The 18,000-nt window shown below is 40.7% G+C and overlaps 1 protein-coding gene across 1 annotated transcript in view; it reads left to right on the top strand.

Annotated features, from left to right (window-relative positions):
- The window catches only part of pxdnl (peroxidasin like), a 498,663-nt gene that overhangs the window by 462,590 nt on the left and 18,073 nt on the right, over positions 1-18,000 (top strand). The window contains exons 19-20 of the mRNA XM_033020388.1: positions 4,530-4,650; positions 10,051-10,174. Coding sequence (XP_032876279.1) covers positions 4,530-4,650; positions 10,051-10,174 — 245 coding nt within the window. The remainder of the gene's footprint in view (positions 1-4,529; positions 4,651-10,050; positions 10,175-18,000) is intronic.

The raw sequence follows: 18,000 nt of genomic DNA, 5'->3' as shown, positions 1-18,000 counted from the left end.
TGGCGGCCAGCATCGACTACCTGTACTTCCATCTTCTGCAGGAACAGGCAGCAAAATTACGCAGAAGTATAGGCCTCCTGTGAACTTTACTTCGTTTTAAAAATGCCTGCAGCAAACAATGCGATCTGGGGGTACAGTGGGACTGGCACAAAAACCCAGGAGGTCAAACTACAGAAGATTTCAAAACTTCTGACAGCAGGCATATCATTGGTTGCTCGCCCAGACGATGGTACAGTGAAATGCTCGACGAAGAGATTAAAGCCGTCGGGCTCATTACAGCGTCATCAGCAACGACAGCACCCCTATGCATCCACCAGCAGGTATCAACACCAGGACGCTGGTGAAAGCATGAGGGCCGCGCAGCACCACGAAGGTCCTTTTAGGCCAAGGCCCAGAGTGACCCTCATGGAAAACGTGCCAACCCCGCACTCCGGCGCCTCTTCCGCAGAAGAGGCAGAAATTGAAGAAAGGGACATACCACCGGCAACCAGGTAAGTAGGTGGATCTGGTTCCTTCCAGAACACAAAGGTGTACGACCTGTACTAACAGGGGGAATATTACACTTGTTTTGGGAGACATGGAGGGATCATTGTCGATACCTAAAATTTAACTGGATGGGGCAACTATGGCAGGGCATAGCGTTGCCTGATGGCCTAACTTCAGCCCAAAGACTTTTCACCAAGATATTAAAACGGGCCTTGGCAATATTAGAAACAAAAACATATTGTCATGGCATATCTTGATGATATATCATTTGTGGGGAAAAAACCCTGGATCTAGCTAAATCAGCAGTTTTAGCTACCAAACATAGGGTGAAACTATGGGGTCATCTCCATCCAGATAAATCTAAGTCGACGGCATCCACAACTGGACTTTCTGGGATTTACAATTAACGTTATCCATATGTCTGTAACATTGCCAAAGAGTAAAGCAGACTTGGATAAACCTACAAAATAATTAATTACTAAAAACACTGGTGTTGGGTGCGTTTTATGGGCTAAAAGCCTACTGCTAACAATGCACCATCTGCATGTCCGCCTACGAATTGATAATATCACAGTGGTGGCATATATTAATCATATGGGAGAAAAGATCGATACCATGTGTCAATCTGGCCAATATATTTGGCTATGGTGTGTTAACATACATATTTGGCTATCAGCAAACTTACCTACCAGGTAAGCTCAATACTGAGCCACACACCAGGTCATGAAAATTCAATGGCAGCATCGAATGGCTGTTGGACCACAAAAAAGTTGCTGATATTACCAAAAGAGGGACACCAGATATCGATCCATTTGCATCTAGACCCAATCACCAGTTACCAACATATGCCGCTTGTGAACCACACTTGGGGCAGCAGCAATGGACGTCACTCCCTTAATGCGGAATAATTGTTTACAATGTTTTTCCCTCCTGCCTCATCAGTCGGATCCTAAGCAAAAACACATATGGACTCAACATCAAGTGTCTTGAAAGTACCTGATTGGCCTACACAGCCATGGATCCCTGTGGTCTCGGACATAGTCTCTGAACCATAGTCCACCATGCTAGATCCGGGCTGGCGGACAGGACCATGAGCATGATCACGGCAGCCTATCAAGAACCAACAAGGACTGGTGTAGTGTATAATACAGCTACAACCACCAACGTCCTGAGAATTCCTATCCAGCCTTCATGTAGATGAAGGACTGAGCTGCAGTACTATAATTATGCAGGAGTGCCCTGTCAGCTTGCTGGTGGCAGGCGCCACGACAACTCTCCATGGGATCTCACCCTCTAGTTGTCAAACTTATGAGGATTATTTTCAACACCAACCCTCCTAGAGGGAAGTACTCCCAGATCTGGGACGTCAGTGTTGTACTAACATTGCTAGGGGCACCAGCAATGTCCCTGTCCCTGGGGGGGGGGGGGGAAACTGACATTTAAAAACAGTATGCTGATAGTACTGGTCTCAGCTCTAGGGGTCCAGTTTCTACATAAACTGAGGCTGGGATATATGATGGCATCTCCAAAAGAGATAGCTTCGCATATTAGAGCTTGTTAAACAAGATAGACCATGATCATCAGGAAAAAAATTGGAATTCCAGATATACCCAACTGACACCCGACTATGTGTAATGACACACCTTCTATTATACCTTAAAACTACTAAAACTTAAGAGGAAGTAAATTAGCGCTATGGGCAGCCATAAACAGCCTAATGGCCGGGTATCAGTACTAACCATCGCTAGATGGCTCAGACAGGCTTGGGAGCTGCTGGGGTGGATGCTGACATCTTAAGTTTCTATCCACAAGGGCAACAGCAACACCGGCAGCTAGAGACAAGGAAGTGCCCATGGACCATATCCTGGCTACAGCAGGATGGTCAAGAGAAAGACCTTCCAATTCTTTATAATAAGCCAATAACCAAACCTGCGGTATTGCAGAATCAAGTTTGAATTCTGCAATATATTTAGCCCTAGGGAGGATTATTTTGTTAAAATAAATTGTTATTGCCTGAATTGGATGCATGTCTGAATACAATAACATACTTCCTCCCTTGAATGACTTCGGCAGTGAGTGAAGCATGGATTGTTCCACGGCTTGAAATCACAGAGCTTTAAAATCATCACGTAGTCACTCACGTGACTCCGAATTAAAATAGTAAGATTAAACCAGAACTTACCAGTTTGAAGTTTGATCTTTATTTTATGAGGAGTTACGATGAGGGATTATGTGCCCTCCGCTCCCGCCCTCAATTATAAAGGTCAACTGGTACCTTAGTTCTCCTTGTCTTTACTATGTTTACTTCAATTACTATTTTCTGTGAATCCACACCGCTGCTTTGAAGAATGTCGCGCACGCGTGCTGGCGGGGTCTTCACGTAATCCCTCATCGTAACTCCTCATAAAATAAAGATCAAACTTCAAACTGGTAAGTTCTCGTTTAATCTTACTATTTATCCACATTAAACTTAATCTGCCATGCATCTGCCCACTCCCCCAACCTGTCCAAGTCACCCTGCATTCTCATAGCATCCTCCTCACAGTTCATACTGCCACCCCATAAGTTCCATTGGCGCCTGTCACATGGGCATTTCAGTAATTTTAAACCATGAAAGGCTTCAAATGCCGATGGAATCATTGTAACGGGCAGTGGAAATTATTTAGTATTTAAAATGTAAGAAGATGACGATCCCTTTGGATGGTGCTGGTGATATGTACAACCTGATACTGAACAGATGTTCAGGTGTGAGAGATTAAAAGAGGGCATCATCTTGAGTGCTGAGCTCCGAAATACAAACGGCAGTCTCAAATTGGTGTTCATGCTGAATAATGTCATAACGTGCCTACAGTGCTTCTGGTGACACTTCAGTTGTAGATGCATTAATGTGTTCACTATATAGATATGGATGCACTTATTGAATCAAGCCCTACCTTGCATCCAATCAGGCTTTTACGTATGATGATAATGGGTACTGTACAGCTGATTATATGTACTATGCAAGTAACCCATGCATCCTCTTGTCTCTGTCTCTCCCTCATCCTAATCGTCACTATTTTCACTGTCGTCCTATTGAGTTTCACTACCTGTATTACTCGTTATCACCTAGACCACAGCCACCAACGGATCATTGTGGGCTTCACCTTTCCTTGATCATCGTTGCTTTTTGCATATCTTTTGTTCAATTGTTCTATATTTCTCTATATTACCATCTATATCTCTTGTTCCTCTATCCCCTGAATCTCAGTCTGAAGGTGGGTCTCAACCCGAAACGTCACCTATTCCTTTTCTCCAGAGATGCTGCCTGTCCCTGCTCAGTTATTCCAGCTTTTTGTTTCTATTTACGTACTGTCCACTGGTCTGAGGCAAGAACATTCTGGATTTCCTCAAAACTGAAAATAATGAAAGCCATAGATGCTGGAAGTATAAAAATAAATCAGAAGCTGCTGGAAGCATTCAGCAATTCAGTCATAGCTGCGGAAAGTGAATGTATCACTTTCTGACGAAGGGTCTTTGACCTGAAGTTAACTTTGCTTTCTTTCCACTGATCCTGGCTGACCTGCTGTTTCCAGCATATTCATTTTTTATTTCCTCAAAATTGCTCTTGTGGCACTACTGCAATATTACTGACATTAATTTTGCAACAGTATTCCCTTAATCGTGTATAAATTGAATCCCACAAACCTCACATCTAGGCAGCTATGTGCACACAATACTGAGCAAATGCTCAACGTATATAGATTGAAGCTCAAGCCATCAGAGGGTAACTTCGTCCACTTCTTGTTCTGTTTTGCAGCTAATAATACTACAATCTGATTACACATTTCCTACATCACAGATTCATTTACTTGGAATCCAATAAAACCAGTAGGATATAATCTTTTTGAATAACACAATCAATGTTTTTCAGGAATTTAGAACTCTGAGAAAGGACGAAGCAATATGTTATTCGTGAACATAGAAAAAAAATGTAATCTTCTGCTGCTGGTACAAACCGCTGTTTCTCGGGAGATAAATGCAAAAAGATATCTTTGTTTATGCAGATTGTAGAACGAGAGGACAATTTAATGCACTTTCACAACAGTTCCGCCGCAAACGGGCAATAGAATTCAGCTATCCAGGAGATAAGGACACCTCCGCTGGATCAAGGAACCAACAAGGGAGGTATGTGGTTTGCGGGTAGCAAGCAGTTCTAAATATTTTACTTGTTGGCTTGAATTAGAAGAATGAATTTGCTGCAATGCAATGTGTTAATTCAGAACATAGAAACATAGAAAATAGGTGCAGGAGTGGGCCTATCGTCCCTTCGAGCAGGTACCGCCATTCAATATGATCATGGCTGATCTTCCAAAATCAGTACCCCGTTCCTGCTTTCTCCCCATATCCCTTGATTCCGTTAGCCCTAAGAGCAAAATCTTGAAAACATCCAGTGAATTAGCCTCCATTGCCTTCTATGGCAGAGAATTCCACTGATCCACAACTCTGGGCGAAAAAGTTTTTCCCCATCTCAGCATGAAGTTAACTTACTGCAAAACAAATAAAAGACTGAGCATGCAGGTAAAGTACCAGACAGTAGATCTAACTGTGCAACATGGTCTTGAACAAATAAATTTCAACCTAAATGGGATGAAGTATAGCTCCATCAGCATATGAAAAATCATCTTTAATCTATTTCCCTTCAATTGCGAACAAAGTACATTGTGCTGAAGATGTCTTATGCACACATAGTCTCTTGCCCACAGTAGGGGAATCAAGAGCCAGAAGACACAGGTTTAAGGTGAAGGGGAAAGATTTTATGCAAATTTTACAGGGGTAACTTTTTCACACAAAGGGTGGTGGGTATATGCAACAAACTGCCAGAGAAGGTAGTTGAGGCAGGGACTATCGCAATGTTTAAGAGCAAAGGTACATGGATCAGACAGGTTTAGATGGATATGGGCCAAACACAGGGAAGTGGGACTAGTGTAGATGGGACCAGGGAAGTGGGACTAGTGTTGATGGGAACTTCGACCTAACAGGACCCAAGTTAGGTCGAAGGTCCTGTTTCCACACTGTATGACTGTATGTGAATGCCATCTTGCTTTGGAACATAGGAACTGAAGATGAGGGAAATAGATGCCAAGTGAAATCAGGGGAAATATCAGTAAAAACCTTGCCAAATGATACAGAACAAATATTTTGACTTATTATGAAGTTCTAATCGAGGTACCCTTTGGTTGCATGGTTCCCAATGTCAAATAATACAAATGTAATGAAACATAAATTGGTGAAATTTGGAAATGATATCAAACAAGAGGTTATTAGTTCAGAGAAGTCTAGCTCAGAAATGACACTGAGTGAGATAATATGTCCAAGTGGGCAAAGTGTAGTTGGTAACATTTAATTAACAAAATGAAAAATAATTCACATTAGAAGGGTAACGCAGTGACACAGCTGGTAGAACTGCTGCCTCACAGCACCAAAGACCTGGGTTCAATCCTGACCTTAGGTGCTGTCTGTGCAGTTTGCATGTTCTCCCTATGACTGCCGAGGTTTCCACTGGATGCTCCAGTTTCCTCCTGCGTCTCAAAGACTGAGGGGATTGTTGATCAATTGGTCTACACACATGTAGAGAGAGTACAGAGGAGATTTATTAGAATGTTCCCTGAATTTCAGCAACTAAGTTACAGAGAAAGGTTGACCAAGTTAGGTCTTTATTCTTTGGAGCGCAGAAGGTTAAGGGGGGACTTGATAGAGGTCTTTAAAATGATGAGAGGGATAGACAGAGTTGACGTGGATATGCTTTTTCCATTGAGAGTAGGGAAGATTCAAACAAGAGGACATGATTTGAGAATTAAGGGACAGAAGTTTAGGGGTAACATGAGGGGGAACTTCTTTACTCAAAGAGTGGTAGCTGTGTGGAATGAACTTCCAGTGGAAGTGGTGGAGGCAGGTTCAATTTTATCATTTAAAAATAAATTGGATAGGTATATGGACGGGAAAGGAATGGAGGGTTATGGTCTGAGTTCAGGTAAATGGGACTAGGTGAGAATAAGTGTTCGGCACAGACTAGAAGGGCCGAGATGGCCTGTTTCCGTGCTGTAATTGTTATATGGTTATATGAATAAGAAAGTGGGATTACATAGAACTAGTGTAAACAGATGATTGGCGTGGATTCGGTGGACCAAAGGGTTTATTTCCATGCTATATCTCGAAACTGAACTAAAAAGAAAAATGATTGATGCATATACTCTTGAGTCACAATAAAGAGCTATGAATGAAAGTGAATGAAGGAGAATCTTAGCCGACATAACATCCAACATGTCCATCTCGTAAAAACAACAGCAAAGTCAATGAAATATAAAGTAACATGACGAGCATAGCCCAGAGGAAGTCATAATAGTAGAAATAGGCCATTCGGCCCATCAAGTCTATTCTGCCATTCAATCGTGGCTGATCTATCTCTCCCACCTAACCCCATTCTCCTGCCTTATCCCCATAACCCCTGACACCCGTACTAATCAAGAATCTATCTATCTCTGACTTAAAAATATCCATTGACTGGACAATGGGAAGAGGACTGAACTTTGTGCCTTCCCTCACAGTGGGAACCATTGTGGGGGGATGTATTTTCTGTTTGGTGTTAAATTCTTTAATGTTGTGTTTTACTTTTATTGGTGTGCTGCAAATGGCAACTCAAATTTCACTACACCAATTGGTATGTGACAATAAATGTCCTTTGTCCTTTGTCCTTTGCCCTCCATAGTCTTCTGCGGCAAATAATTCCATCGATTCATCACCCTCTGACTAAAGAAATGAGTTAACTAACCCATAAATACCCCATCCCCTTTTTACCCCCTCTCTTCTCGGTCCCACCCGGATATGTACCCAGTTCTCCCTTTTTGCTTGATCCTGTTCCCTCCCACCTATATTCCATCCTCTGGCCTCACATTTCATGCCTCTTCTATCCTTATCTGCACATCACAAACTTTTTGCCTTATCATCTCTGGTCATTAACGAACCATCGGCTAATCGAAACCGCCCCTCACCTGTATCCACCTATTACTTGTCAGACTTTTTCCTGCCTCCACCCCTCTTCCGATTTTCTTCTCCTCCCCTGTCTCTCACTACAATCAGTCTGAAGTAGGGTCCCGACCTGAAATATCACCTATCGATGTTCTCCAGATATGTTGCTGACCCACTGAGTAATTCCAGCACTTTGTATCTTTTTTATGTAAACCAGCATCTGCAGTTCCTTTTGTCCACATTCCCGGCATCTTTTTCTTTTAACTAGACTATTTGTTCTAAATCCTTGTTGAAAATTGGTTTATCGCAAAACCTAAACAAACAGAGATGTTAATATGTAGCTTTCAGTTATTTGACTCAAAAATATTCAAAGATTTGATCACTGAACTGTGCTTATTTTGTTGTTGGTTATGCCAACTGGCCATTGCAGGGAGTGTTCCTGCTGGAAATTCATATTGAATGACATCTGCTGCATGTAAAACTGCACAGTTTATGAGAGCTTGGGGCTGAGTATCACTTTCAAAATGCACACCCAAAAAAGAATCATAACGATGAGGAGAGATGATTAAAGTGATGAGTGGAAAGGATTGCGGATGTGCAAAGATAGGGGAGGGGGAATCAGTCTACCCCACGACAGAAGGGGGAGGAGTTGTACAGTTTGATAGCCACAGTGAAGAAGGATCTCCTGTGGTCTGTCCTGCATCTTGGTGGAACCAGTCAGTTGCTGAAGGTACTCCTCAGGTTGACCAGTGTGTCATGGAGGAGGACAGCTGTATTGTCCAGGATGCTCCACAGTATGAGGAGCATCCTCCCATCCAAGACCACCTCCCATGAATCCAACTCCACCCCCAGGATGGTGCCAGCCTTCCTGATGAGTTTGGGGGGAAAACCACGGGATCACAGTGAATCATTTAATTAAGGAACCAATGTAAGAATAGGCCACCAGTGGTGCGAAGTAGGGAGTCAGTAGGTTGCAATTGGTTGTCGTAGGGTTGCACTTTGTAGTCAGGTTGGCTGAGGGTTGGTTGGTGGAGAGTGTAGGGTTTGGTTTACATCGGGTTGGTGGTTAGGGGGGAATGACCTTGCAGTAGTGGGGATATGAGTGTTGGAAAAAGGACATCCAAAGGTTGGAATGGGAAAGCGACACAGGTGGGAGATTTACTTAAGTAACTCCTGGAAACATAAAAAATAGGTGCAGGAATAGGCCATTTGACCATTCGGGCCAGCACCACCATTCAATATGTCCATTCAACCTGATCATCCAAAATCAGTACCCCGTTCCTGCTTTCTCCTAATTTCCCTTGATTCTGTTAGACCTTAGAGCTATATCAAACTCTCTCTTGAAAAGGTACACAAAAATGCTGGAGAAACTCAGTGGGTGCAGCAGCATCTATGGAGCGAAGGAAATAGGCCTCTTGAAAACATCCAGTGAATTGGCCTCCACTGCCTTCTGTGGCAGAGAATTCCACAGATTCACAACCCTCTGGGTGAAAACGGTTTTCTTCATCTCAGTCCGAATGGCCTACCCCTTTCTTAAACTGTGACCCCTGGTTCTGAACTCCTACCTCATTCAAGTTCCCTCTGCTGGATTACAGGCTGGAATTTTGCCACCATTTCAAAGTAGACTTAAGACCAAAACCAGGTTTTGAAGGCAGAGGCAAATAGATTCAAGTAAAGCAAAGAGGGAAAGGTATCTGCAGTCGAGTAGATTGCGGAGGTGAGATTAGAATCAGAACAGCGCTTATTTAATGTAATGGTGAAGCAAATTTGAGGGGATGGGCAGGCTGCTCCAGTTTCTCATCTGTATGCTCGCATGCAACCCGTACTGACAAAGGCAGGCTTGAAAGGATTAACATTATGAAAGGAATGTCCAGATGTACAATGCTTTTGTTGGATGCTTTAGTCAGAGAGTGGTGAATTCTTTAGTCAGAGGGTGGTGAATCTGTGGAATTCTTTGCCACAGAAGGCTGTGGAGGCCAAGTCAGTGGATATTAATACAGGTGTCAGAGGTTGAGGGGAGAAGTCTGGAGAATGGGGTTAGGAGGGAGAGATCGATCAGCCATGATTGAATGGCGGAGTAGACTTGATGGGCCGAATGGCCTGATTCTACTCTTATCACTTATGACATTATGTTGCTACAGGCTTCTCCACACAACAGTACATGAAATGCATCGAGGAGCCTGAAGGAAAACCAGGGATTTCATTCAGTAATGATTTTCTATAATGATTTTGATTGAAATTGAGTAGCACAGCATGTAGAGTTCAGGTGCTAAAGAATCCAAGTTGTAGGTACAAATTGTTTAGGTAATCAGAAAAAACTCAGACTTAAAAAATCTTATCCTGTTGCCGATTATATCAAAGTCAACGTGTACACACTTGAGTTGGAGATGCTCAGGGGAAATCATTATTTATGTTTTATTCTGTTAATTCCTTTGAGATCCTGTATTTATTTTAAGAACTGTGAATGTTTGAAGAATTTGCTAATCACAAAAAATGCTGTACCTTTTGTTTGAAAATGTTTCACTATATCTTATAAGATGAACTCTTTATGAATGCTAGATATACTCGAGACTTCGGTGAATTTGTAAACTCGACAGTTTTTCCCACTGATCATGAGACCCCTCAGGATTTCAACAGTTTTATGTCTGATGTGCAAAAGACGATCATCTCCCTTCGTAACCAGGTATGGACAATAACCAAAAGTGCTTTTACTTTGTCAGTAAATTTAGAAATGTCCAGGTACAAAACTCATGGTTAAGCCCAGACCATTGTGTGACATCTTATTCTGGGAGGTAAGTATTTTGCTGAGGAAGGACCTCAATTTAGCCACCTGACGACACCAATAGGGAATAAAATGAGCGTTTGACGACACTGGACCTTGAGTATTAAATCATGAGATGAATAGATCAGGTAACTGCACAGAATCTCTTGCCCAGAGTAGGGGGATCAAGGACCAGAGGACATAGTTTCAAGGAGAAGGGAAAAGATTTAATAGGAATCTGTGGGGTGTCTTTTTCACACAAAGGTTGATGGGTATATGGAACAAGTTGCCAGAGGAGGTAGTTGAGGCTGGGACTACCCCAACGTTTGCGAAACAGTTGCACAGGTACATGAATAGGACAAGTTTGGAGGGATATGGATCAAGTGCAGGCAGGTCAGACTAGTGTAGCTGGGACGTGTTGACCAATGTGGGCAAATTGGGCTGAAGGGCCTGCTTCCACACTGTATCATTCTATTAATCTATGACTCTATGGACCTGTACTTGCTGGAGTTTAGAAAGATTAGGGGGGACCTCGTTGAAACTTACCGAATAGTGAAAGACCTGGATAGAGTGGATGTGGAGAGGATATTTCCACATGGGAGAGTCTAGGACCAGAGGTTGTAGCCTCAGAATTAAAGGATGCTCTTTTTGGAAGGAGATGAAGACGAATTTCTTTAGTCAGGTGGTGAATCTGTGGACTTCGCGGCCACAGACAGCTGTGGAGGTCAAGTCTATAGAAACATAGAAAATAGGTGCAGGAGTAGGCCATTCGGCCCTTTTGAGCCAGCACTGCCATTCAATATGATCATGGCTGATCATCCAAAATCAGTACCCCGTTCTGGCTTTTCCCCCCATTTCCCTTGATTCCCTTAGCCCTAAGAGCTAAATCTAACTCTCTTGAAAACATCCTTTGAATTGGTCGCCACTGCCTTAAGTGGCAGAGAATTCCACAGATTCACATCTCTCTGGGTGAAAAAGCTTTTACTCATCTCAGTCTACCCCTTATTCTTTAGATATTCTATAGATATTTTTAAGGCAGAGGAAGATAGATTCTTGTTTAGTACAGGTGTCAGGGGTTACGGAGAGAAGGCAGGAGAATGGGGTTAGTCAAGTCAAGTCAATTTTATTTCTATAGCACATTTAAAAACAACTCTTGTTGACCAAAGTGCTTTACATCAGTGCAGGTACTAACGTGCTACAAACAGTGGTACATAGATCTAACAATACATACATAAATACATACATTCAGCGCTCCCTCAGAGGACCTCAAGAACGCTTGTGAGTAGAAATAAGTTTTGTCTAGACTTAAGAGGGAGGTTAGGAGGGAGAGGTCTGCCATGATTGAAGGTGGAGTAGACTTGATGGGCTGAATGGCCTAATTCTGTTCCTGTCACATGAAAATACCCCAATATATGCAGCAGGTGTTCAGACATTATCATTTCCTATAAGATCTGGATAATAGGAAGTGGAAGTATGGATAAAAATTTAAATCACCCCCCCATCCACCCCAAAGTGTATTTGAATCTAATTTTACAGTGTTGACTCCAGTAAAGATTTTAACAGCATTAATTGTTGTCTGTTCTAGGTTACTAATGCATCTGTCAGAACATAGAATAAAGATAGAGCAGTGTAGCACAGGAATATTCCCTTTGGCCCACGATGTCTGTGCTGAACATGATGCCAAAACCAACTTTCATCTGCTTGCACATCATCCGTATCCCTCCATTTCCTGCATATCCATGTTCATATCCATAAATCTCTTAAATATCGCTGTTGTATCTGCTTTAACTGCCAACCCCAGCAGTGCATTCAAGACACTGTGTAAAATAAAACATGCTTCGCACATCTTCTTTGAACTTAATTCATCCTGGCAGCTTGTTCAAATATGGTGCTGGGGGAAATAATGAAACAAAATAAAACTGTGATGGCTAATGAACCTTAAAAGGAAGTGAGGAAATAAAACTTAAAGTGGGAACATTTGGATGCTATGGAAATGTTACGACTTCGCAGAAATCAAGATTCTATTTACTGTTACCACGGCAACTGAGTATACTGTTCACCAAGGAATAGTTTGGCCCTGACTTTGCAGCAGTACTAACTAAGGAAGGCTTCACTTCCTCAGGGAGGCAGAGGGGAAATTGTATAACATGTTGCAGGAGTCCCCTTCAGTAAATAGCAGGATGCATGCGTAACTGTAGGGACATTCACAGTTCCAAGGTGCTTCATGACTCATTCGGAGTTACTTCCAGATTGGTTGGGCTGAGCAGCCTGCAAAAATGTTTGAATTTCTATGTTTTCTTCCAGGCAACAACTGTTAGCCTGTACTGTTTGAACATTAAAACATGACGAAGCATAGCCTGAATCGTAGAATTGAACAGCACAGAAATGTACCTCTTTAGCCCACCTCATTAAGACCAACCATGATGCCTGTCTAAAATAATCCAATTTGTCTGCATTAGGCCTGTATTTATGCCTTCCCTGTTCAAGATGTACAAACACCTTTTATGCATTATAATTGTATCTGCCACCATCACCTCCTCCGGCAGCTTGTTCCAGATAACTATCACCCTCTATGTGAAAATCCTAACTCTCGGAACTTCTTCATATTTCTCCCTTCACCTTTAGTTGGGACTTTTAATCTTTGCCTTTACGCCCTTTGGTTCTTGACTCTCCTGACTGGGAAAAAGATTCTGATTATATACCTTATCCACACACCTTACTATTTTATTCAGCCTGAATCAAATCCAGTGAAAAATAAACTCAGACTATCCCTTATAAGGTTTGCCCTCTATTCCAGGCAACATCCCAGCCAATCTTTCCTGTTCAATCTTTATTGCTATCACATCCTTCCTGTAGCATTGTGGTAAACAGAACTGTACACAGTACTCCATGTGTGGGTTGCTCAATGTTTTGTACACCTCTAACATGGTGTTATCTTATACTCAATTAAATAAAAAGGAACTGCAGATGCTGGTTTATACCAAAGATGGACACAAAATACTCAGTGGGTCAGGTAACATCACTGCAGAAAATGGATAGGTGATGAGGCCCAAAATGTCATCTATCCATTTTCTCCAGAGATGCTACCAGACCCATTGAGTTACTCCAGCATCTGTGCCTATCTCCTTATACTCAATGTCTTGGCTTATGAAGGCAATCATGCAAAATGCCTTCTGCACTATCCTATCCATCTATCATTATTTTCAAGGAGCTTCAGACTTGCACCCCAAGCTCTCCCTGTAGATCAACACTGTAGAAGTTCCTGCCATTTACTCTACATGTTCCACCAGAATTAGACTTCCGAACTTGCATTACCTAACACTTGTCTGGATTAAATTCCATCTGCCACCACTTTGACCAGTTTTCCAGCTGATTTGTGTCCTGCTCTCCTTAGACATTCTTTCTCTCTATTTATGACTCCAGCAGTTTTTGTGTCACCTGGGATAAGAAACGCACGGCAGGCTTTGTTATGCTTGACGTGGAGACCACGGAACTTGAAAAACAAGGACCAACATAACATTTTTTAAATTTATAGATTTTCAATGGATTTTAGTGTTGCTCATAATTTCAAAATTGTGCAGTTGCTTTCTGCACACAAGAGTCTTCATTTGATGAATAGTAAGGGATTTAATCTCCATGTGAGTTCTGTTTAGCATAACCATGCCTGCTGTGAATAGCATACCCACGCATGACTAAATTAATAAATTGATTAATTAATTGGAGTTGTTGAATGAATGGTTGAGTAGTAGAAAAGTATAAGATGTGAAAGTCCCACATGTTTAGCTGGGAAATGCTCCCGGTTTTCCTCTTTCCCTGCATTGGGCATAGCCCTGGAAATTAAAGCTAGTTGATGCAAATTGAGTGGTGTACTGCTTTTCATAATATTTAACTGTTCCAAAGTGCTTCATTGCTAATTATTCACCCTTAAGGAATTGCCGTTGTAGTAAATGTGAGATACAGCAACCAAAATACACACATTAAAGTCATAAAAATAGCAATCTGATCATGGCAATTTGCTGGCTGATGGATAAGTATTGAGTATTGGGGACATTTCCCCTACTTAATTCAAAATAATGTAATAGAATCGTTGAAGTAATACCATATGATCATAGAAATTATACTTATTTTATGGCATAGGGGATGCCATTGACACATTGGTTCATCAGTAGTTGAAAAATGAATATCAGTTTAATTCCAGTTTCCAAGCCTTAGTCTGTATTCCTGCAGGTTTATTTCCTATATTCGTACAGAGGGTAGTGGCAAGATGGAACGAGCTTCCAGAGGAAGTAGTTGAGGCAGGTACCATAACAACACTTAAAAGACTTTTGGATGGGTACATGGATAGTAAAGGTTAAGAGGGATATGGGCCAAACACAAGGTATTGGGACTAGCTTGGTCGGCAAGGACAAGTCGTGCCGAAGCCCCTTTTTCCGGACTGACTCTATAACTCTATTACTAGGTTATGGCTTTTCAGTGATCGTCCAGATACTACTTTAAATATGGCGAGGGATACTATCTCCATCACACTCTTTGGCAGTTGGTTCCAGATATCTACTGGACGGCACAGTGGCGCAGCAGTAGAGTTGATGTCTCATAGCACCACAGGCCCATGTTCGATCCTGACTAAGGGTGCTCCCTGTATGGAGTTTGCACGTTCTCCCTGTCGCTGCTTGGATTTCTCTGGATGTTCCAGTGAAGGTTTAAATGATAATTTGCTTCTGTAAATTGTCCCTAGTGTGCAGGATAGAACTTAGTATACTTTGGTTAAGACAAACTTGGTGGGCCAAAGAGATTGTTTCCATGCTGTATCTCTAGACTAAACTAAACTAAAAACACCTCTGAATGATTTTTAAAAATCAATTCTTTGTTAATACTTTAACAAATTAAATTATCTCTATGTCACCGAATACTGAAGTAAGTCCATGCTGTTTAACCTACCTAATCCATGAAGAGCAAAATAGTGCACTGCAGTTCAGCTGTGGCCAAACAAATGTTTTATACAATTGGAATATGACTTGCTCTCTTTTGCACTCTATACCATAGTGGGAAAAGGAAGCATTGCATAAGCATTCTTAATCACTTTATCTACTTGGGTGGGGGTGGGGGGGGGGGGGGCATGCTCTCTAAAATCCCCCTGTTCTCTGCACCTTTCCATTTCTAATGGGCTATTCCTTTCTCTTGCTTGAATTAGCTTACACTTCTCTGTATTGGATTCTGTTTTCTGTCCGTTTGCCTACTCCATTAATTTCTTCATGTAGCTTCTGATCTTTTATATTTACCTGAGGGGGCAGATGATTTTCGGTTTGACATCTCATCCAAACACCACTTCACTAATATTCTTTTGCTATTATGCTGAATTAGTAACCCATACTTTTATGTTAAAATTTCGGTCGAGGTTCTTCAACTAATAATCTACTGACTGTACAAGCAAGGTTATACTTGAAATAACGCAATGCAATGATCAAGCTAAATTTGGGATCTTGCGCACAGTTTTGGTTGTTGTGCTATAAAAGAGAAATCAGACAAATAGAGGGAACTGAAAAGGGGTGAAGCAAGCAGGGAAGAGCAATAAGAATTATTCCAAATGAAAATTGTGAATGAGTGATGAGAAAATATTGAAAAGGCATAATAAATATTAAATGCTCCAGTTCAGGTGAATTCACAATGTGAATGAGTCTGAGTCTCATCTACTTTTCCTTGTAGTTTAATCCAAACATTAATATACATATTTTTTTGAATAATTTGAACATCTGATTCTGCAATGATAATACTTTACTATGGCTGGTAGTTTTCTTAGTTTTCTTATTTACATTCACATTAATTCATTTTATTTTCTGTTAATGTTTACTATTAACCAGACAAATCCAAATGATACACAATAATTTAGTTTTTGCACTATTCATAGCTTTATAAAATTAAAAATATGTTTCCAGTAATATTGAACTAGAATATATCAAACTTTAACCTGACAATTTTTAATAGGATTTCTGTAGAAAACTTGTTTGTGCCAAATATATCAAACTAGGGGTAGTTTCACTTTACAAATGTAATCTAATTTCTTTAGTTGTATTCTTTAGAATATGCAAAGGACACGGCACTTTAAATCAGCTTATTATCATCACTAGTATTGAATTATTATCTCAGGTGATACAACAATTTAATATCCCTTCAAAGGCCCATTTAAATATTGAACTTGAAAATGTTTTTTTCTTAATAATGTGGGGGTTTTTTTGCATGTGTTGGGTTTTTTTTCAGAATAAAGTGTATATTCCACATATTCCATGTAAAATATTGGCATGTTATTTGGAGAAAAATAGAATTTTGACCACAGTAATGTTTGAGGCTTTGTGTCACCTTCACTTTTTAATTAAATAAAAACTTGAAAAGAAAAATTAGCTCCTGCTGTTATACAAACATGAGAAAATTGAAGATCAAGAGAAAGAAATTTAGCTACTGCTGTGTTATAAGCAGGACCAAATATTCCCCCAAAAAGACACAAACTGCTGGAGAAACTAAGTAACTTCAGCACTTTGTGTATTTTTTTGTAAGCCTATATTTTCAGTTCCGTGTGTCTAGCTAAAACTCCCAACGTGCTCTGACAACTTGCTAATTTGTTGATTTGGTCACTCTTCTATTCCACCTGCAAGTTGGTTTCTTATGTTCTTCAATCATTAAATAAAAATGTACATTAGTGTGTCAATTTATAACCTTGATATCTGATTTTAAATGTTGTCTTAACTGTAAGGTTATAATGGTTAATTACAATAACTAAATTATTTTAAAGAGATTATGACCCTTCAATATTTTCTCATCACTGTTTTCCAATAACATTCTTTTTGCTCTTATCTGCTTGTTTTACTTTTCACATCATCCATCATCCTAAAATAGTCATTTTTAGGTGTAGCAATCAAAGCTGCACACAATACCCCAGATGTAGCTTAATAATTGCATTGCATTGCATAGCTTTAAACATAACCCTAGTAAAACTGTAATTCCACTGTTCTGGCAATATCCCCATGCTTTATTAACTTTTTAATTGCCTCGCCATATTGTCTAGACTAAATGTGTCAAAATGCCATAAAGAATGCTAATCAACCTCAAGGGTCTGAAGCATGATAAACCATTTCCCTCGGGTTAAATTAATTCAATGGAGTAGTCATAGCAAAATAACAGTCTTTCAACTGCAACGCTTTAGATTCTCTATATTCAGAAAAGCCTTTTATGTAACACAATTAATCACTATCTGTACCTTCACTCCATATGCTATATTTGAAACCCCAGGAGTAGCGGAACTACATTCACTTCCAGTTTTATTTCATGTCTGCAGCACTTCTATTTATGCAGAACTCCACCATGTTTCTGAAAATCCTCAAATGGCCTGTGCTTTGGTAATGAAGTACGGCAAACGGCTGTGACTTTTATGCAAACAAACAAAGCATAATCTCACAAAACCTACATGAGATGAATAAGCAGCTAATGTGTTTTGGAGACACGAGGAACTGCAGATGCTGGAATCTTGAGCCAAACACAAAAGTGCTGGAGAAATTCAACAGATCACACAGTATTTATGGAGGGAATGCACAGGCAATGTTTTTGGGTTGGGTCTGAAGAACAATTCTGGCCCGAAACTTTTCCTATTCATTCCCTCTGCGGATGCTGCCTGACTAGTTCATATATTTTGTTCATGTTTATTTAAAGTGCAAGCTTTGATGCAGGGGGGACTCTTGGCTTTCTTTCAATTTTTGTTT

Source organism: Amblyraja radiata, chromosome 4 (assembly GCF_010909765.2).
Source record: "Amblyraja radiata isolate CabotCenter1 chromosome 4, sAmbRad1.1.pri, whole genome shotgun sequence".
Taxonomy (NCBI): domain Eukaryota; kingdom Metazoa; phylum Chordata; class Chondrichthyes; order Rajiformes; family Rajidae; genus Amblyraja; species Amblyraja radiata.
This window is presented reverse-complemented; position numbering and strand designations above follow the sequence as displayed.